At 45.4% G+C, this 22,500-nt stretch overlaps 3 protein-coding genes across 3 annotated transcripts in view; 2 read left to right on the top strand and 1 right to left on the bottom strand.

The window, feature by feature from the left end:
- The window catches only part of LOC309564371 (uncharacterized protein), a gene marked incomplete at its 3' end in the record, with an annotated part of 548,195 nt that overhangs the window by 344,855 nt on the left and 180,840 nt on the right, over window positions 1–22,500 (top strand). The window lies entirely within an intron of this gene.
- The window catches only part of LOC309562771 (uncharacterized protein), a 379,789-nt gene that overhangs the window by 341,802 nt on the left and 15,487 nt on the right, over window positions 1–22,500 (top strand). The window lies entirely within an intron of this gene.
- On the bottom strand, window positions 9,764–21,095 carry LOC309563390 (uncharacterized protein; the record flags this gene model as incomplete). The annotated part of the gene is made up of 7 exons (XM_082267784.1): window positions 9,764–10,834; window positions 14,597–14,675; window positions 16,478–16,575; window positions 19,232–19,333; window positions 19,434–19,526; window positions 20,606–20,705; window positions 21,039–21,095. The coding sequence occupies 7 exons, from the start codon at window positions 21,093–21,095 to the stop codon at window positions 9,984–9,986; spliced, it is 1,380 nt and encodes a 459-aa protein (XP_082123910.1). The 3' UTR covers window positions 9,764–9,983.

The following is a 22,500-nucleotide window of genomic DNA, read 5'->3' as shown; positions in this document are numbered from 1 at the left end:
TTGATCTCTCTCGACACCAAACTTAACATTTCAGACTATGACACTACTGTGTGAGCCTATGTTTGGGCTCTCTTTTCAAAGTTGATATTTGATTAAGGGAGTGCAACTCACACCCAACTAGACCTACATTAACAGAAAGTGTAATGGTGTATCCATAACAACTCATATCAATTGGATGCAACCATCCACCAGAATGTACTCAATGTTCCCATCCCCCAAACAGGGTGAAAGCATCCACGTTTGGTTGAATCCAGTGCCAGCCACACCTTGGGGCAACCACATACCTTTGTCTTATGAAGTTTCTTAGATTCCCAGCGAACCCCCAAGGGTTTTTGGATCTTGATACCAGACTAGTTTCATGACATTTGAGACTGACACACTCAGAATACTTAAAATCATACTGTAATTGGTTATTATTAAAAAAACAAGACTTTTCCTTTCAATCTGCAGCTCTGTAATTTTCTGTAAAATGCCCATCAATATGGCAACCTGGAGCCATCTTTCCAAAAATATGAAGTTGAACTGGAAATGGGAATTTTAACGCAAATACGATCTGAAGCAGATTTGCAAATCCACGAAGGAATGGCAAAAAGAAGAGAGAGAGAGAGAGTTATGGACTATAGTAGTCAAAGCCCTGATTTGGATTCCCATTGTAGGAACATATTGAGACTGGCAGTTCATGCAAGAAAACCCAAAAAGACCTTTTCCACAGCACGGCATTATGGCTTTTGATATTTTTGTTTAAAAAAAAATGAATAAAAAAGGGCAACTTTTTCTTGTATTGTATTTAAAGCAAAGGTTCCTTTTAAAAAAACAAACAACAAACCTGTTATACTTACACCCCCCCCCCCCTTGCTGAGTGAGGCAGCTTGCTCTGGGGGCACTTGTGCATGCTCGTTCTATAAGACCCACAGAGCATGGCTTGACCCCACCATCCGCTCCCTCCTCAAAGGCTGTAAATGACAGCAGTGGGAGCCACTGTGTTTCAGCCAATGAGGAGAGGCCCAGGAGGGCTTCTGCTCTCATACACATTGCTGGATCAGGATCGTGCTCAGGTGAGAAGAAGGGGAGCTGAGGGGGAAGCTGCATACTGAAGGTTTTTACCTTAATGTATAGACTGCATGAAGGTGATAGGGAAAATTCATATTTCATTATTAAAGTTGGCTCACAATATCATGGTTACTTTAGCTGACTTCCTACTAAAGGAATGTAATTATAAACTGAGCATGTCCTTAAAGTGGTTGTAAAGGCAGAAGGTTTTTTTTAACTTACTGAATTCTATGCATTAAGATAAGAAACCTTCTGTGTGCAGCAGCCCTCCTCAGCCTCTCTAATACTTACCAGAGGTCCATCTAGATTCAGCAATGTTTCAGGAGTGTCTCGGCTGCCTCTTGTCTTGGGACTCCCCCCTGCATTGGCTGAGACAGCAGCACGGTGCTATTGGCTCCTGCTGCTGTCAATTAAAGGCAGTCAGCCTATGAGGAGAGAAACAGGGCATGGCCGGGATACGGCTCTGTGTCTGAATGGACACAGGGAGCTGTGGCTAGGCTTGGGTGCCCCCATAGCAAGCGATTGGCTTTGGGGGCACTCCACAGGAGGGAAGGGGTCAGGAGCACTGAAGAGGGACCCAAGAAGAGGAGAATCTGGGCTGCTCTGGTCAAAACCAACTGCACAGAGCAGGTAAGTAGAACATGTTTGATATTTTTAACTAAAAAAAAAAAAAAAAAAGACTTTACAATCACTTTAAAAGCGTGCAAAGGCAGTTGGCCATTTTTTTTACATTTACTGTATATAACACAGCTAAAACTTGGAATAATTATCTTGGCTTCAGAGCTGCCATCATCCATGCATCTGTGATCATCTGTGCCACGCCTTATAAGATGGAGAGACCCGTGGCGAAAAAAGGCATCTTTAGTTAAGTATTCTTGTTATATCTTGTAATGTCATTAAATTTTTTTATCTATATCTGTCATTACTTAATTAAATTTGATACGTACAAGTGCTTCTGATCTCTCGTGCAAGGGTAGTTGGCCATTTTTTTACATTTAAGTCCTGTATATAAACACAGCTGAAACTTGGAATAAATATCTTCGCTTCAGAGCTGCCATCATACATGCGTCTGTGATCATCTGTGCCACGCCTTATAAGATGGAGGGACCCGTGGCAAAAAAAAGGCATCTTTAGTTAGGTATTCTTGTTATATTTTCTAATATCATTACATTTTTTTATAGCTACATCTGTCATTATTTAAATGTTATAAGTACAAGTGCTTGTGATCTCTCGTGCAAGGGCAGTTGGCCATTTTTTTACATTTACTGTATATAAACACAGCTAAAACGTGGAATAATTATCTTGGCTTCAGAGCTGCCATCATACATGCGTCTGTGATCATCTGTGCCACGCCTTATAAGATGGAGGGACCCGTGGCAAAAAAGGCATCTTTAGTTAAGTATTCTTGTTATATTTTCTAATATCATTACACTTTTTTATATCTACATCTGTCATTACTTAATTAAATGTTATATGTACAAGTGCTTCTGATCTCTCCTGCAAGGGCAGTTGGCCATTTTTTTTTTACATTTAAGTCCTGTATATAAACACAGCTAAAACTTGAAATAAATATCCTGGCTTCAGAGCTGCCATCATACAGGCGTCTGTGATCATCTGTGCCACGCCTTATAGGATGGAGGGACCCGTGGCAAAAAAAAGGCATCTTTAGTTAAGTATTCTTGTTATATTTTCTAATATCATTACATTTTTTTATATCTGTCATTACTTAATTAAATATTATACGTACAAGTGCTTGTGATCTTTCGTGCAAGGGCAGTTGGCCATTTTTTTACATTTAAGTCCCGTATATAAACAATGCTAAAACTTAGAATAATTATCTTGGCTTCAGAGCTGCCATCATACATGTGTCTGTGATCATCTGTGCCACGCCTTATAAGATGGAGGGACCCGTGGCATCTTTAGTTAAGTATTCTTGTTATATTTTCTAATACCATTAAATTTTTTTTATATCTAGATCTGTCATTACTTCATTAAATGTTATAAGTACAAGTGTTTGTGATCTCTCTTTGCACATCTCGAATGCAATCCCAAAAATGTAAACGTAACTGTGATAAAACAGAAGGTAAAAACCTTCAGCCTTTAGGACCACTTTAAGTTTATCAACCTTTTCTGTAGGCACGGTTTGAATAAAGATCTAATGTTTGCCTGTTCAAATATGCAGAAAAAAGCAACAATTTCCACACGGTGCACCTCATTTTTTACATGACGGTAGTATTTAATGTACAACTGTAACCAAGGTTATCCAGTTTTAGTCCCAGATAGCAGTCCATAACTCAGTTTACAAATGGTAATGCTGGATGGACCAGGTCAGTAGGAAGCGATGAGTTACGGGTCATCAGATGTCGCATGGTCATCAGAGCTTTGCTAGTCTTGGTGAAGTAGAGTACTGTCCCTTTTCTGTGTCTTCCACAGTGCAACCAAGATAAATCAAACAATAAATAAGCTAATCAAGTGTTTGAAGCCGATTAGAAGACTAAAGAGGAAATTAATCAGTTGAACCTGATACCACCATTTTTGAAGTTTGCAACACTATAGATCAGTCTTTCTCAACCTTTTCAACACAGAGGAACCCTTGAAATAAATTTCTGGTCTCAGGGAACCCCTGCTAAAAATTAAAAATCTACAACTCCTGATACATTAGTGTGACAGTCGGTGGGAAGAATGCTTCTTACTCTTGTCATCATTGGGAAGTATTACCCCCTTGCAGATAAAAGAACAATGGTGTCATTGGAAACCTATCTAAGAGGCAGACAATGCCCATTGCTCAAGGAATCCCTAGCAACCTCAGGAGGAACCCTAGTTGAGAAACCCTGCTATCGATGATTGATTAAAATAAATATGAAATTAAATTAAAGGGCATTTCTCCTCATTGGTATTAATTTCCATCGAATTGGCTTGGCATAAATAAAACAAAAATAAACACGGAGGTCTACTTTATAAAGCTTTGATGTTGCATTCAAGTTCCTCCCATAATCTAGGCCCGGTGTATCATTTTGGTTTCATCTACTTTTAGGAGGCAGTATTTTTAAAATTTGATGAGGCGAGTGGTGGATGTGGCCGTACTGCACTCACAGTGGGAGTTGTTTAAAGGGACATTGTTAATTACAACCAAAATCTATTCGCTGTATACACAGCACACACAAGCTACAGTCCTTGTAATCACAAAATATGCTCTAGTTACTGTGCCACAAGTGAGAATCTAACAGACACACATAAAACTCAGCACCATGAAATTTAAAGTGCATGTGCAACCAAAACTTTTTCTTTCTTCTGTATAGGTCAGTGTACAAAGTGTTGTAGTCAGGAGTGTGTAACATACAACAGCAAGGGGGAATATATCAGAGCACCGAGTACATGATATGACAATCATAAATATCTAATTTTCATGATATGTTACATAATTTTGGCTGCTGTACGTTGCACACTCTGACTTCCGTAGCTTACAAAGTGCAAAGGTCAGGAGGACTTAATACAGAACCCCCTGCACCCTCCTTGCAATTGCAGCTTACTGCCGCACCCTATTTTCACCACTCCTCAGCCAGCACCTGATCACCTCTTTTACTACCATTTCCCTGCACAGTTCTTTCACCACTGCGCTCAAACACACACCTCCACAACCACTGCCCCCCCCCCGCCCCCCAAAACATCTCTGCACCACAGTAACCCCTGCCATCACTGTACCCTCTTTCATACCTCTGCACCCCACCAGGGCACACCTCTGCCACAACTGCACAACCCCTGCACACCTCTGCCACCACATCACCACTACACCCCCCATGCACTTCTGCAAATGTACCCAAGCATACCACTGTACTCCCCCCTGCACATTTCTCACCTAGCCGCCTACAAATGCATGCGCGCACACACCTCAGCCAACACCACCTCTTGTGCACCTTTGCCACCACTGTACCCCTCCAGGAATACCTCTATCACCACTGTACCCCCCCCCCAAAAAAAACAAAAAAATAACACCTCTACCACCATGATACCCCCTCCCAAAAACACTTCTACCACCACTGTACTCCAGCATACCTCTGCAACTACTGTACCCGCCAACTCAACTCTGCTATAACTGTACCCATGAACACCTCTGTAGTCTTCACACCTAGTATTCAACTGTACCTCTGTCACAATTGTATTCCTGTACACCACTGCCAACATTATAACTCTCAAGCACACCTCTGCCACCACTGAACTCCTCAGCCTCCAATGTTCCTCCCAAACGCACCTCTGCCACGACTATAACACTGTACACCTCCCCCTCCTCCTCCCTGAACACCAATCTCTGCCACCAATGTACCCCTCAACCTCCCACGTTCCTCCCAAACACCTCTGTACCTCCCAAACGCACCTCTGCCACAACTATAACACTGTACACCTCCCCCTCCTCCTCCCTGAACACCAATGTACTCCTAACACACCTCTGCCACCAATGTACTCCTCAGCCTCCAATGTTCCTCCCAAACACCTCCATAACCTGTATAAGAAAGAGAGGAGCGCTGCTTTTACCATCAACTAGGTGACACCATGTTAGCTGTAACTGGTTAATGTCCCTGTATGAGCAGATGGCGAAGCTTTGACCACTAATCCTTGGGTAGAAGAGAGGAGAGCACCAGAACAGGCGGGAAAGGGGGTATAAGATAAGTAATACAGCCTATACCTTAACCTCTAGACATAACAAGCATTTACCTCTTGCAGTGGGGCGAGGCGGAGAGGGGATGCAAGTGGATTTTTTTTTACAATTTCTGGAGTTGGGCTTTAAGGAGTAACTCCCCTTTTGTGGGAATTGTGACACAAGTCATACTGTAATTAATTAGTATTAAAAACTAAAGACCTTTCCTTTCAATCTGCAGCTCTGTCATTTTCTATAAAATGCAATATGGCAACCTGGAGGTGGTCTGTACAAAAGGTGGTGTACAGAACGCCTCCCCAGATATGGTATTTCCTGCTTGTGTGATTGGCTCACTGATTTTCCCAGACGTCTGCACTAAGATACAAGTCAGATTTTGGGCATCCCCTGCAACCAAAATTTCATTTTTCGTGAGATACTATCAAAGACAAAAAACATCTAAAGGGATGCAGACCCTGTCATGTTCCTCATTAGAGCCCTGCAGGTGCAGCAACCGATTATTATGAATTCGCTCCCATTAGATTCACTTTCCACATGGATACAGACAAACAGCTATTTCTTCAGAATAACAAAAAGGTAGGAATCTGCAACAAAGTGTTAACATCTCTGCAATGTATAGAGATCACCCAGAGTAGAATGTTTTTTTTCTCAACAAAAGTTGAGTTACTCTTTAAGTACAAAGAGCATGGGATGCTTGCCTGTACTATACTAATGAAGGGGCCAACAGGCAGGATCAAAGCACAACCAATATACTTCTCTAGCTGCCACCCACCATGTGACCAAACATGGCACCTCTTGCCTCATCATAGGGACGGGCCCTGTCTTTTGACAGTTGTCAGGCCCAAGCAGCCAATCTTCAGACATCCTGGGAGGAAGAGGATGTCACATGTTCCCCCACTCGGGAGTACTGAGTGTTTTTGAGAGTCCCAAGAGATGAACAGGAGGCCAGGAAAGCATTGTGAAGGGAGTATCAAAGGAAGGGGTGCGAGCAGATTCTTTTAAAGTTTTCTCAGAGTTCAGATGCTTGCAGGTTCTATAGATGGTTGGTTTTATACCTAAAGTGGGTGTAAACCTAAGACGTGAAATATGAACAAAGCATATCTCTCTATAGCAGGGATCTCCAAACTGTGACCCGCGAGCCAGATCAAGCCCTTTGCTAGCCTTTATCCTGCCCTTGGGACACTATTCCTCCCACTGGCCCCAATATGGAGGAACCCTTCCTCCCACTGGCCCCAATGCGGAGGAACCCTTCGTCCCACTGGCCCCAATACGGAGGAACCCTTCCTCCCACTGGCCCCAATACGGAGAAACCCTTCGTCCCACTACAGAGGAACCCTTCCTCCCACTGGCCCCAATACGGAGAAACCCTTCGTCCCACTGGCCCCACTACAGAGGAACCCTTCGTCCCACTGGCCCCACTACAGAGGAACCCTTCGTCCCACTGGCCCCACTACAGAGGAACCCTTCGTCCCACTGGCCCCACTACAGAGGAACCCTTCCTCCCACTGGCCCCACTACAGAGGAACCCTTCCTCCCACTGGCCCCACTACAGAGGAACCCTTCCTCCCACTGGCCCCACTACAGAGGAACCCTTCCTCCCACTGGCCCCACTACAGAGGAACCCTTCCTCCCACTGGCCCCACTACAGAGGAACCCTTCCTCCCACTGGCCCCACTACAGAGGAACCCTTCCTCCCACTGGCGCCACTACAGAGGAACCCTTCCTCCCACTGGCGCCACTACAGAGGAACCCTTCCTCCCACTGGCGCCACTACAGAGGAACCCTTCCTCCCACTGGTCCCAATACAGAGGAACCCTTCCTCCCACTGGCCCCAATACAGAGGAACCCTTCCTCCCACTGGCCCCAATACGGAGGAACCCTTCGTCCCACTGGCCCCAATACGGAGGAACCCTTCGTCCCACTGGCCCCACTACAGAGGAACCCTTCCTCCCACTGGCCCCAATACGGAGAAACCCTTCGTCCCACTGGCCCCACTACAGAGGAACCCTTCCTCCCACTGGCCCCACTACAGAGGAACCCTTCCTCCCACTGGCCCCACTACAGAGGAACCCTTCCTCCCACTGGCCCCACTACAGAGGAACCCTTCCTCCCACTGGCCCCACTACAGAGGAACCCTTCCTCCCACTGGCCCCACTACAGAGGAACCCTTCCTCCCACTGGCGCCACTACAGAGGAACCCTTCCTCCCACTGGCGCCACTACAGAGGAACCCTTCCTCCCACTGGCCCCACTACAGAGGAACCCTTCCTCCCACTGGTCCCAATACGGAGAAACCCTTCCTCCCACTGGCCCCAATACAGAGGAACCCTTCCTCCCACTGGCCTCAAAGATATGGTATGGTTTCTTTCACTGACACCAAAGATGGTGGTTGCAAATCTAAGGTGTGAAATATGAACAAAGCATATCCCTCTATAGCAGTGATCTCGAAACTGTGGCCTTTGGGTCGGATCCAGCCCTTTGATAGCCTTTATCCTGCCCTTGGGACACTCTTCCTCCCACTGACACCAATACAGAGGAACCCTTCCTCCCACTGACACCAATACAGAGGAACCCTTCCTCCCACTGACACCAATACGGAGGAACCCTTCCTCCCACTGACACCAATACGGAGGAACCCTTCCTCCCACTGACACCAATACGGAGGAACCCTTCCTCCCACTGACACCAATACAGAGGAACCCTTCCTCCCACTGACACCAATACAGAGGAACCCTTCCTCCCACTGACACCAATACAGAGGAACCCTTCCTCCCACTGACACCAATACAGAGGAACCCTTCCTCCCACTGACACCAATACAGAGGAACCCTTCCTCCCACTGACACCAATACAGAGGAACCCTTCCTCCCACTGACACCAATACAGAGGAACTCTTCCTCCCGCTGACACCAATACAGAGGAACCCTTTCTCCCGCTGACACCAATACAGAGGAACTCTTCCTCCCGCTGACACCAATACAGAGGAACTCTTCCTCCCGCTGACACCAATACAGAGGAACTCTTCCTCCTGGACGCCATTAATGGGGCTCTATTATTTTCATGGATATCATTTTTTTCTCCCACTGGCCACAGTCTGGCCCCCCTAAAGTCTAAAGGGCAGTAAACTGGCCCTTTGTTTTGAAAGTTTGGTGACCCCTGCTCTATAGTGTGTACTATATTAAGAGCACTAAGTGTCATTTCTGTCTACTGCCTCATTCCTCAGCTATCAGTCAATTCCGATACATAAAGAAAAAAACCGTGACAGGGGCAGGAGCTCCAGCACACAGCCTGTGATTGACAACCTCAGCTCTGTTTCTGTGTGGAGTGGGATGTGCCTTTTCCCTCTATTTAGGTCTCACTGAGCCCCGCAGAGTGTAATTTCAGCTCTTTTTTTCTGACAGCTAAGACAAGCTTTATAAAATTAAATCTCTCTCTACAATCATCTCTGACCCTATTCCTTTGTGTGTTCTGGATCCTCCTGTTTCATAAAAAAAAAAAAAAAAAAAAAAAAACTTAAAATAAACCCAGCAGAGAGGATGGGAACACAGCCCATGCACAGGTGTCATCAGCAAAGTCCTGGAGCCATAGAAGAGACAGATGGGTAAACTCTAGATCAGAGGTGTCCAACCGGAGGCCCTCCAGATGTTTCAGGACTACATCTCCCAAACTACTCTGTCAGCTAAGAGGCTGGCAAGGGAGTATGGGAGATGTAGTCCTCCAAAATCTGCAGGGCCGTAGGTTGGACAACCCTGCTCTAGATAGATCCTTTAATGCACTAAGTGCTTGAGTGTCTGTCATTAAAGCAGAATTAAACACATTGATTTAACGGTTTCAAAAAAAAAAAAACAGTTGCATTCAAGGCATGCCAACTGTCACTTTTGCTTGTGCTCCCAACCAAACTGTCAAACCATCCAATGGCTGGTATCATAACTAATCACATGTGCAGCACCATGACAGTTGCAGATCAAACCAAGACCAAGATGGCAGCTTCCTTGGGTGAAAAGGATAGAGGGTTTAGTTCCGCTTTAAGGCATGCTGGAAATGCTAACCGTCACATTTGCTTGTGCTCTCAACCAAACCGTCAAACCACCCAATGTCTGGTGTCATAACTGATAACGTGTAGCGCCATGACAATTGCAGATGAGAGGCTAAGATGGCAGCTTCCTTGTCTAAAAAGGAGAGGAGGGTTTAGTCCTGCTTTAATTCGTGGAGAATTAGTATTGGGAGCACCTGATTGCCTGACTAATGGTCAGTTTTAAAGGTCTGTGGGCACCTAGCCAAACTCAGCTGTCCTTTCCAGACGCAGGAACCTCTTGCGCCAGGTGCGTACGAAGATGCGCTATAAGAGAGTCTTTCAGTGCAAACTGCTGCCCGCATTCAGAACAGAAAAGCCACTGATAACGCAAGTGGACTTTCTCATGTCTAACCAGGTCGGATCTCTGCTTAAAAGCCCTACGACACGTGGAACAAGAATACGGCCGATCGCCAGTGTGAGTCCTGTAATGCGTCACAAGGTTTGCCCGTTCAGTAAAGCATTTCCCACACTCCGTGCACGAATACGGCTTCTCCCCTCTGTGAAATTTTTCGTGTCTGGTAAGAGACGACTTCCGCGAAAAACGTTCCCCGCATTCGGAACACGAATATGGCTTCTCTCCGGTGTGAGTCCTCTGGTGGTTGTTGAGCTTCGTTCTGTCGGTAAAACATTTGCTGCACTGCGAACACGCGAACGGCCTCTCGGCCGAGTGGCTCTTTTGATGTCGGACCAGGTTCGACCTCTCGCTAAAACTCTTCCCGCACTCCGAACAGGAAAGGGACTTCTCCCCAGTGTGGCTTCTCTGGTGAATGACCAGTTGCCTTTTCCAAATGAAACTTTTGCCGCATTCCGAACATGACAAAGGGTCCTCCCCCCTGTGAATTCGCTGGTGCGTAAGAAGGTTTTCTTTCCTGATGAAACTTTTCTTACACTCAGAACAGGGAAAGCGTTTTGGAGCGGACGAATCCGCGCTGGGGAGGAGCAGCTGGGGGTTTGGAGAAATAGGCATTTCATCCGAGGAGTTGTCTGTGACCTCATCGTCTTCTACGTCACCCTCTGGACAGACAATGCGCTGGGTTTTGTAACTTCTGTAACGTCCATCTGTAGGAAAGAAGGAATGAGAAGGAATTTTTTAACCACTTCATCTCCAGTCATTTTTTTAAATCATATAGGGGTCCAAATGTTCCCTATGGGATAGCATTTTGTCATACGACATACATATTACCAAAAGTATTGGGACGCCTGCCTTTACACGCACATGAACTTTAATGGCATCCCAGTCTTACTCCGTAGGGTTCAATATTGAGTTGGCCCACCCTTTGCAGTTATAACAGCTTCAACTCTTCTGGGAAGGCTGTCCACAAGGTTTAGGAGTGTGTCTATGGGAATGTTTGACTATTCTTTCAGAAGCACATTTGTGAGGTCAGGGACTGATGTTGGGACGAGAAGTCCTGGCTCCCAGTCTCTACTCCAATTCATCCCAAAGGTGTTCTATCGGGTTGAGGTCAGGACTCTGTTCTGGCCAGTCAAGTTCCTCCACCCAAACTCGCTCATCCATGTCTTTATGGACCTTGCTTTGTGCACTGGTCCAAATCATTTGGTGGAGGGGGGATTATGGTGTGGGGTTGTTTATCAGGGGTTGGGCTTGACCCCTTAGTTCCAGTGAAGGGAACTCTTAAGGCGTAAGCATACCAAGACATTTTGGACAATTTCATGCTTCCAACTTTGAAGGAACAGTTTGGGGATGGCCTCTTCCTGTTCCAACATGACTGCCCACCAGTGTACAGAGCAAGGTCCATAAAGACATGGATGAGCGAGTTTGGGGTGGAAGAACCTGACTGGCCTGCACAGAGTCCTGACTTCAACCTGATAGAACACCTTTGGCATGAATTAGAGCAGGGGTCTTCAAACTATGGCCCTCTAGTTGTTCAGGAACTACAATTCCCATCATGCCTAGTCATGTCAGAGTTTTACAATGCCTCATGGGATGTGTAGTCCCGCAACAGCTGGAGGGCCGTAGTTTGAGGATCCCTGAATTAGAGCATCCCATAGACACACTCCTAAACCTTGTGGACAGCCTTCTCAGAAGAGTTGAAGCTGTTATAGCTGCAATGGGTGGGCCAACTCAATATTGAACCCTACAGACTAAGACTGGGATGCCATTAAAGTTCAAGGCAGGCGTCCAAATACTTTTGGTAATATAGTGTATTTAAAAAAATCAACATATGTTATTTATTTAAAGTAGAGTTCCTAGAGAATAAAATGTTTGGTGCTGAAATTTAGTTACATAGTTAGTCAGGTTGAAAAAAAAAGACACAGGTCCATCTGGCTCAACCAATAAAAAACAAAAAAAAGCAGTAAAAAAAAGCCCAACCATACAATGCCATATACATAGATATGTGTAGAGAAAGGTCCCAAACACTGCACACCTAGCAAAGCCATTAGTAAACAGGTGAAAGCAGCCTCAGCCAGCTTCATCTAAAGCCACGCCCCCAAAAGGTTTTAACCCGCCCACGTTGAGGACTTAGATCGACTCCTGCCCAGCCAGCACCCGTCGCAGGAAACACCAGATAGATTTTTTTTTCTGGAGACCTTATGTTTTATGGAGGTTGCAAACCCGGAAGGCGGCCGATCACGTACATGTATGCGTATGATCGCGTCTGTACCTGCCGCCCCCTCAAAGAATCTTCAGTATTCAACACTTCCAGGATTATCGGATGCCATCTCCCCTGCTGCATTGCTGTGGTTTCATCCTCTAACTCAGGGGTCTTCAAACCGTCCTGGATCTAACGTTTGCGAGCAGGCTCCTCCCCGTACGCGTTGCGTCACTGAATTGACTTTGTCAGCACTCCTGCTCGCGAACGTCAGATCCAGGACGGTCGGTTAAATTCCTGTTTTACGAGCCTGATATTGCCCGCGCTGCTTGAAGTGCTTTTATGTGAGTTTTCTTGGGCGGCCGCCCTGTGCAGAATCACGTATACATACATGCGATTCTGCACTTCTAGGTTTTGGGCACGAGCCGCTAGGACCCGCTGATCGTTCGTTACACTGACAGAATGTCAATCGGTGTATGTAAACAAGGCAGATGGTCATTCTGTGAGTACAGAAGTCATGGATCCTGTGTTTCTGTGAAGCAGAAACACCAATCCATGTCTTACAGTAGTAAAAGCTCCACCCCCATTAACATTAGCTAAGCACACAGTTAGCCCTTTGATCACCCTAGATCATGGGTGTCCAACCTTTTGGCTTCTCTGGGCCACATTGAGTGTAGAGAAATTTTCTCGGGCCGCATATAAAATATATACTATAGTTAAGGTTTATAAGTAATAAATTGCCGCCGCGCCCTTCCCGCGCCGCCGCACCCCCCGAACTAATTTAACACAACCAGGAGGATGATCAAATGAAATGGAATCAATATACAGAGATTTACTTCTTCTGAGAGATATTAAAGGAACACTCTAACCACCATGACCACTTCAGTGATTTGAAGAAGTGGTCATGGTGGTAGGAGTCAGAAACACTGCACATGCTCGCCTCCCCTCCCCCCTCCCCTCCGAGGCAGCCTCTGCCTACCGTTAGTTGGAAGCCGCTGTGGCTATGCCCCCGACCCGACTTCCTTCCTCCCCAGCAAAAAAAAAATTGTCAGAGGGCAGTGGGCTGCATTGCCTGGGGTTCCCGGGCCGCATGTGGCCCCCCGGCCGCAGGTTGGACATGCCTGCCCTAGATGTTAAAGCGGAGTGTAACTCCTGTAACTGTTAAAAAGTGTAACTGCTGACTTTTAATAAACACATACTCACCTGTCCCACGGGGGAGCCTTGGTTCTCTTCGTCTTCTCCCCATGGCGCCGGCATGTCGCGCTGCGCGTGCTGAATGGACAGGCAATCTTCTGGGACCTCTGACGTGTCCCAGAAGATTGCAGGGTGAGAGGGGCAGAGGAGAACTTCTGCCCGAGCTGCCAAGGCGGCTGGAGTGGAATTGGGAGCGAGTACCTATCAAATCTAGATACCCGCTCTCCCCCCCCCCCCAAAAAAAAAAAAAAAAATGACATGCCAAATGTGGCATGTCAGGGGGTCAGGACCAATTAAAGCAGAACTTCCACTTTTGAGTGGAACTCCGCTTTACCCCTTTCCCAGCCAGTGTTAATACAGTGCATATTTTTAAGCACTTATCGTTGTATTAGTATCACTGGTCCCCAAAAAAGTGCCAAAGTGTCAGTGTCCGATTTGTCCACCCGCAATATCGAAGTCTCGCTATAAGTCGCTGATTGCCACCATTACTAGTAAATACATAGAAATAGCCCATAGTTTGTAGATGCGATAACTTTTGCACAAACCAATCAATATAAGCTTATTGTATTGGTTTGGTTTTTTTTTTACCAAAAATATGTAGCAGAATACATATTGGCCTAAACTGATGAAGAAATCAGATTTTTTTTTTTTTTTTTTTTTAATTGGATGTGTTTTACAGCAGAAAGTAAAAAATATTATTTTTTTTTTTTTTTCAAAATTATTGGTTGTTCAATTGTAACAATTGCGCGGTCGTGCGAAGCTGTACCTAAATACAATTGATGTCCTTTTTTCCCCACAAATAAAGCTTTTTTTTTTTTTTTTTTTTTATAAAAGAAACACACACAGATGTGATCAAATACCACCAAAAGAAAGCTTTCTTAAAAAAAAAAAAAAAAAAAAAAAGTGCTACAAAATTGAAGGTCAAAGAAAATTAGAGCATTTTAGGTCCTCCTCCTGGATATCTTTTTACATTGCTGGGTATAATTTTCCTTGTAAGAGAGTTTAAAAGCAACGATCACAATAATTTTTTTTTTTTTTTTATTACATTCTGGATGGAGTATTTATTACCCATTACCTGCACCGATCTCTGGAAGCTCATTACAGCTCACAAATCTTTCTTCTGCTTCCTCTTTGATTTTGACCAAACTTTCCCCCTGAATAACACAAAATGATATAAAGAATTAGAATAAAATTTGAAAGTTATATACACGTCATTGCAGCACCCGCACCCCCTATCACACCCGCACCCCCCTTCACACCCGCACCCCCCTATCACACCCGCACCCCCACACCCCCCTTCACACCCGCACCCCCCTTCACACCCGCACCCCCCTTCACACCCGCACCCCCCTTCACACCCCCCTTCACACCCGCACCCCCCTTCACACCCGCACCCCCACACCCCCCTTCACACCCGCACCCCCCTTCACACCCGCACCCCCACACCCCCCTTCACACCCGCACCCCCCTTCACACCCGCACCCCCCTTCACACCCGCACCCCCACACCCCCCTTCACACCCCCCTTCACACCCGCACCCCCCTTCACACCCGCACCCCCACACCCCCCTTCACACCCGCACCCCCGCACCCCCCTTCACACCCGCACCCCCCTTCACACCCGCACCCCCACACCCCCCTTCACACCCGCACCCCCGCACCCCCCTTCACACCCGCACCCCCCTTCACACCCGCACCCCCCTTCACACCCCCTTCAAACCCGCACCCCCCTTCACACCCCCTTCACACCCGCACCCCCCTTCACACCCGCACCCCCCCTTCACACCCGCACCCCCCCCCTTCACACCCCACACCCCCCCTTCACACCCCCCTTCACATCCACACACCCCCCTTAACACTCGCACCCCCCCCCCCCCTTCACACCCGCACACCCCTTCCACACCCCTTGCAGACCACAGCAAAGATAAGACTTCTATAGGCCTAGCTATTCGGCTACAACATTGTCATTACAAACATCAGAGCCATACAAAGCTGTATATAATTTTATAAAACAGATACGGCTCTCCTAAATATTTTTATATTAGATGCAACCCATGGTCCCCAGATTGGATTTAAAAGCGGAGGTCTCTGAATCCCGAGTGTATAAATGAGTTTATAGGAGGGGAAGAGAGAAGTTATTTTTTTCCATGCATTTTTCCATGCATATAAAAAAAAAAGAAAGAATTATATATAAATAAAAAGTATGATTTAAAAAAAATAAAAATATATTATATATATATATATATATATATTTATTAAATAAAAATCAATAAAAAGTATCTAATTTAAAAAAAATAAATAAAAAAAAAAATAAAAAAAATATATATATAATTTTTTTTTTTGGTTTTTTTTTTAAATCAGATACTTTTTATTGAGATATATATATATATATATATATATATATATATATATATATATATATATATATATATATATATATATATATATATATATATATATATATATATATATAATCTCTCAATAAAAAGTATCTGATTTAAAAAAAAAAACAAAAAAAAATTATAAATATATTTTTTTTTATTTATTTTTTTTTTTAAGAAAAATGTTTTTTTATATAAATAACAATAAAATAAAAAAAATAAAATAAATTATATTATATATATATATATATATATATATATATATATATATATATATATATATATATATATATATATATATATATATATATATATACACTCACTGTGGAACCTGAGGGGTAATCCTCTGCATTGTGTAAAAAAGCCGTTTGATCCTGTCTTTTCTTATCCTCCCCTTCTTTTACTGTCCCCAATTCATCTGCTGATAGCACAGAGAGGGCTCTGTGGAGGAGGCACTCTGCACATGCTCAGTTTGGTGTGTTTTGTTAGTTTTTGGGGTTGGGGGGGTTACAAGCCCTCTTTACAGTATATAATGATAGCAACTCTGGTCTCCAAGAATCCTCATTTCCTATCTACCTGATTATCCTGAGGGATCCGGTGATGTTCCTGTAGGGAATCCCAAGAATAAAGGAGGCCGGGGCATCTCTCCTGTGTATTTCCATTACTATAGACACCTGGAAGAAATAAGATACATTGTCTCAGTATAATGAATCACATCTAGAAGACTCTTAATAAGAAAACATCTCAGCTCAGCCCGAGTGTGAAGTAGTAAACGGCCAATCCAGGCCATACCCCCGACACGTTACGCCCCAACCACAAGGCTTAGTCATGGAGGGGGTGAAACGCGTCGGAAGGCACAGCCTGGATGGAGCCCTGCTGAAGCCGTTTAGTATTTTACACTTGGGCTCAGCTGATGTGCGGCAGTTGGAGGTTTTTTTAGTTGCACTGAGCCGGGAGTTCTTTCTTCCCCTGTATGATAGCAGGAGTCAGCCGACCTTTAGGGCTGCATTCATACCTGAGCTTAGCGTCTTGGTGTGATTTTGGTGCATTTCTTTTTTTTTTTAGTTTTTTTTTTTTTTTATTTTGGCATTTTTTAATTTTTTAATTCACCAATAGAGAAAACTATCATCTGTTGCATAATTTGTTGCTATTTTTTCAGCTTTTATTATTATTTTTTTTTTGTAAGGTTAGAAGGGGTTGTTCCATTATGTGTTTACTATTTATTTATTGTCAGGGTTAGGGTGTTATACTACTACCACTACTTTAAAAAAAAAAAAAATGTAAAATTAATACACAAATGAAAATCATAAATAAATACAATAAATAATACTAGGCAATAATGCACTATTCCTCTCACTGATACCAATGATGGGGCACTATTCCTCTCACTGATACCAATGATGGGCACTATTCCTCTCACTGATACCAATGATGGGGCACTATTCCTCTCACTGATACCAATGATGGGGCACTATTCCTCCCACTGACACCAATGATGGGACACTATTCCTCCCACTGACACCAATGATGGGTCTCTATTCCTCCCACTGACACCAATGATGGGGCATTATTCCTCCCACTGATACCAATGATGGGGCACTATTCCTCCCACTGATACCAATGATGGGGCACTATTCCTCCCACTGATACCAATGATGGGGCACTATTCCTCCCACTGATACCAATGATGGGGCACTATTCCTCTCACTGATACCAATGATGGGGCACTATTCCTCTCACTGATACCAATGATGGGGCATTATTCCTCCCACTGATACCAATGATGGGGCACTATTCCTCCCACTGACACCATTGACAGGGCACTATTCCTCTCACCGATACCAATGATGGGACACTATTTCTCCCACTGACCCCAACAATGGGGCACTATTCCTCCCACTGATACCAATAATGGGGCACTATTCCTCCCACTGACACCAATGATGGGGCACTATTCCTCCCACTGATACCAATGATGGGACACTATTCTTCCCACTGATACCAATGATGGGGCACTATTCCTCCCATTAATACCAATGATGGGGCACTATTCCTGCCACCGACACCAATGATGGGACACTATTCCTCCCACTGATACCAATGATGGGACACTATTCCTATCACTAATACCAATGATGGGGCACTATTCCTCCCATTGATACCAATGATGGGACACTATTCCTCCCATTGATACCAATGATGGGACACTATTCCTATCACTAATACCAATGATGGGACACTATTCCTCCCATTGATACCAATGATGGGACACTATTCCTCCCACTGACACCAATGATGGGGCACTATTCCTCCCACTGACACCAATGATGGGGCGCTATTCCTCCAACTGACACCAATAATGGGACACTATTCCTCCCACTGACACCAATGATGGGACATTATTCCTCCATCTAATACCAATGATGGGGCGCTATTCCTCCCACTGACACCAATGATGGGGCACTATTCCTCCCACTGACACCAATGATGGGACACTATTCCTTCCACTGATACCAATGATGGGACACTATTCCTTCCACTGACACAAATGATGGGGTGCTATTCCTCCGACTGATACCAATGAAGGGACACTATTCCTTCCAGTAATACTAATGATGGGGCACTATTCCTCCCACTGATACCAATGATGGGACACTATTCCTCCCACCGACACCAGTGATGGGGCACTATTCCTCCCACTGACCAGCAACCCTGAGGTCATGTTTACCCTCACTAATGAAACTCATTTTCTACCCCCAATGGCCACAATCCTGCCCCCCTAAAGTCTGAAGGACAGAAAACGAACCCCTTTGTTTGAAAAGTTTGGAGACCCCGGTCCTAGAACACAGAAGGTATCGGAGATGATATGGTCTCTGAACACCTCTATTATAAGCCAGTGTAACCACCGGATCCGATCCAGGGCTCCCCGCCGGGATGGGAGAGCCTGGAGAGGTGGTGGGGGGGGGGGTTTGAACTTTCGCCACCTGTAAAAGAAATCGGGCAGCTAATTAGTCACTAGGATTGCTTTTACTTCATACAGCATCACCAACCATAACTCCAGTATAACCACTTGAAGTCAATCATGTACATGATATAGCGGCATGTGGGTATATTGTATTAATGAGATCTTGGCTCAACCACTACTGGGCTTCCATATTGCCAAGGTCAAATCAGTCTCATGGAGCTCACTGGCTCTGGTTAAGTTGCTCTCACCGGCCAGAGAACTCCGAAGGGCTCCTTTGTCAGACTAGTCAGGTTTCAGTAAAACAAAAATTGTACGTAGTCGGTATGGGGGACGGCGATTAAATCTGTTGCATCTTTAATACTCACCTGCGCTAATCTCCATATCATTTTCCTCCTCTTTAATCCTCACATGTCCTTCTTCCTTCTCAATCTTGATACCTCTCAGAATCTCTCTGCTGTCCCCAGGGTCTGCAAATAAAGATGATCTCTTAAGAATTCTGTGCAACTGAGAAGTAACTAAGCAAGGAGAATCTGAGACTCTTTTTTGGATTTAGTTTTTATTACTCACCTGTGCTAATCCCTACAGGAACTTCCTCCTCCTTAATCCTAACACGTCCTTCTTCCTCCTCAACTTTGAAGTCTCTCCGAGGGTCTCTGGTGTCTGTGAATAAAGATGAAAGTGAAGCCCGCTGTACGGAGATGTATGAGAGACCCCAGAGAGTGTGTGTGGTAACCCCCATCTGTTGATCCCCCCGCTCAGTAGTAACCCCCAGCTCTGTTGATCCCACCGCTCAGTAGTAACCCTCATCTCTGTTGATCCCCCCCCTCAGTAGTAACCCCCATCTCTGTTGACCCCCCCCCCCCTCAGTAGTAACCCCCAGGTCTGTTGATCTCCCCGCTCAGTAGTAACCCCCAGCTCTGTTGATCCCCCCCCCCTCAGTAGTAACCCCCCAGCTCTGTTGATCCCCCCCTCAGTAGTAACCCCCAGCTCTGTTGATCCCCCACTCAGTAGTAACCCCCAGCTCTGTTGATCCCACCGCTCAGTAGTAACCCCCATCTCTGTTGATCCCCCTGCTCAGTAGTAACCCCCATCTCTGCTGATCCCCCCCCCGCTCAGTAGTAACCCCCAGCTCTGTTGATCCCCCCGCTCAGTAGTAACCCCCAGCTCTGTTGATCCCCCCCCCACTCAGTAGTAACCTCCCAGTTCTGTTGATCCCCCCTGCTCAGTAGTAACCCCCAGCTCTGTTGATCCCCCGCTCAGTAGTAACCCCCAGCTCTGTTGATCCCCCCCAGCTCAGTAGTAACCCCCCAGTTCTGTTGATCCCCCCCCCCGTTTAGTAGTAACCCCCCAGTTCTGTTGACCCCCCCCCCCCCGCTCAGTAGTAACCCCCCAGCTCTGTTGATCCCCCCAGCTCAGTAGTAACCCCCCAGCTCTGTTGATCCCCCGCTCAGTAGTAACTCCAATTCTGGCTGATCCCCCTGTACTGAGATGTATGAGAGACCCCAGAGATTGTGTGTGTGGGGGGGGGGACTGGTCACACACAATGACATAATGTGAGGAGGAGAACCAGAATCTAATAGAGGCTGATGGCTCCTGACTCCCCCCCACTGGGCACATACTGCCCCCCCCCCATTACTGTCTACTGACAGAAGAGGGGGGGGGAGAAGAAGAGAGATTGTTGTAGTGACTGAACAAGGAGAATCTGGGACTCTTCTCTGGATTTACTGTTTATTACTCACCTGAGCTGGTTTCTGAAGGGATTTCCTCCTCCATATACAACTCATTAGCCTTCACATATGGCTCTTCATCTTCAATTTTAACAACAATCAGACCCTCAACCTAAGTAAGATAGTTAATATATAATAAAATTAATTTTAACAAAAGATCAATTTAAAATATCAACAAAGCAAAGCTTTACTAGTCTATCTGCCCTAAATCTGGCCAATAAAACTGTCTCTATGATCTTTAGTTTTGCTTACCTGAGCCTCCTGATCTTCCTGTGTGGAGTCCCGGGAATACAGAGGACGGGGACATCTCTCTGGTGGGTTCCCATTACTGGATCCATCTGTAGGAAACACACACACTGACTAAATACATTGTTTCTATGTCTTTATATTAGAGGTAGGGATGAGCTTTGACCCACTTTGATTGAGCCCGCCAGGAAGCTGTCACCTGTACTGTGCCAAAGATGCCAAGCACAGATGACAGCTTCCTGGTGGGCTTGGCCATGTGGGTTCATACTGAGATCTGAAGTTCCGAGCTCATCCCTAATCAGAGGATGTGTGTATCTAGGTGGATCCTCAATACTCTTCTCTCCTTTACAAGAAATTAAAGTCTCCTCTTACCCGGTGATGTGAGGGGCGGCCGGTTTTTCATCATGGCGTCCTTGTAGGGATCCTTGTGTCCTTCTATATACTCCGAACTACTTTATATGCCTGAGCATAAACACAAATATGCTGGTTTAGAATGATAAATCTGCAAACTAAAAGATCAAAACTACTTATAGCAGAAGTCCATTAAAAAATCCTAATAAAATGCACAATATACAGGACTCATTATCTTTGGTCATAGTGGGACAGTTACAAATTCAGGACTTAGAAAATACATATTGTTTCCTAAATGTATTTAAATTACACTGCCACCTTAGTGAAAAATATGCTTGTCCCTGTTCCACCAGAAGTTGATACCTTGGCTATTGGTCAGTGATGGGTTTGATTACTTATGAAAACTGGAGATGAGCTGTGGGCCGGGTCATTTCCACTCCGCAGTTCATGTAAACAGTCCAGAATTACTCAGTCTGCAGCTCATTGGAGTGAAAAAAAAAAAAGGAGTACAAGTTTGGAGTATGGCTAGAGAGGAGTATGGAGGATGGGCATCTGCTATTTGGGAACCCAGGGTAGATTATTTTTTCCCCCCGTAAAACCAGGCTCCAACTCCTTGCTGAGGATCAATCTAATCATTGCTTACCATTGAATGTTAACCTTCTTACAACCAATCTAGTAATCACATATAAGCCTTTCATCGCATTTGTTCCCAGATCTGCAGGCAAAAATGTGCTGCTCTTCTGCAGATGTACAGGTTGGCCATACAGCAGGTGTGGCGGCCAGTTGGCCATACAGTATAAGTGACAGCCTGTTGGCCATACAGCAGGCGTGGCGGCCTGTTGGCCATACAGCAGGTGTGGCGGCCAGTTGGCCATACAGCAGGCGTGGCGGCCAGTTGGCCATGCAGCAGGCGTGACAACCGGTTGGCAATGCAGTAAAAGTGACAGACAGTTAGCCATTCAGTAGGTGTGACCGACACTTGGACATAAAGAAGGCTTGACCGACGGGTTGGCCATACCATAGGCTTGACTGATGCTTGGACATACAGAAGGCGTGACAACTGGTTGGTAATACAGAAGGCGTGACAACTGGTTGGTAATACAGAAGGCGTGACAACTGGTTGGCAATGCAGCAGGCTCAACAACCGGATGGCCATGCAGTAAGCGTGACCGATGGTTAGCCATACAGATGGCGTGACCGACGCTTGGACATACACAAGGCATGACCGACGCTTGGCATTTAGAGATGGGCTTAGGCGTGTTTGGATCATACCCGCCAGGAAGCCGTCACTGCACACCGCCAATCATAGG

This window comes from Pelophylax lessonae (assembly GCF_965119305.1).
Source record: "Pelophylax lessonae genome assembly, chromosome: 9".
Lineage (NCBI taxonomy): Eukaryota > Metazoa > Chordata > Amphibia > Anura > Ranidae > Pelophylax > Pelophylax lessonae.
This window is presented reverse-complemented; position numbering and strand designations above follow the sequence as displayed.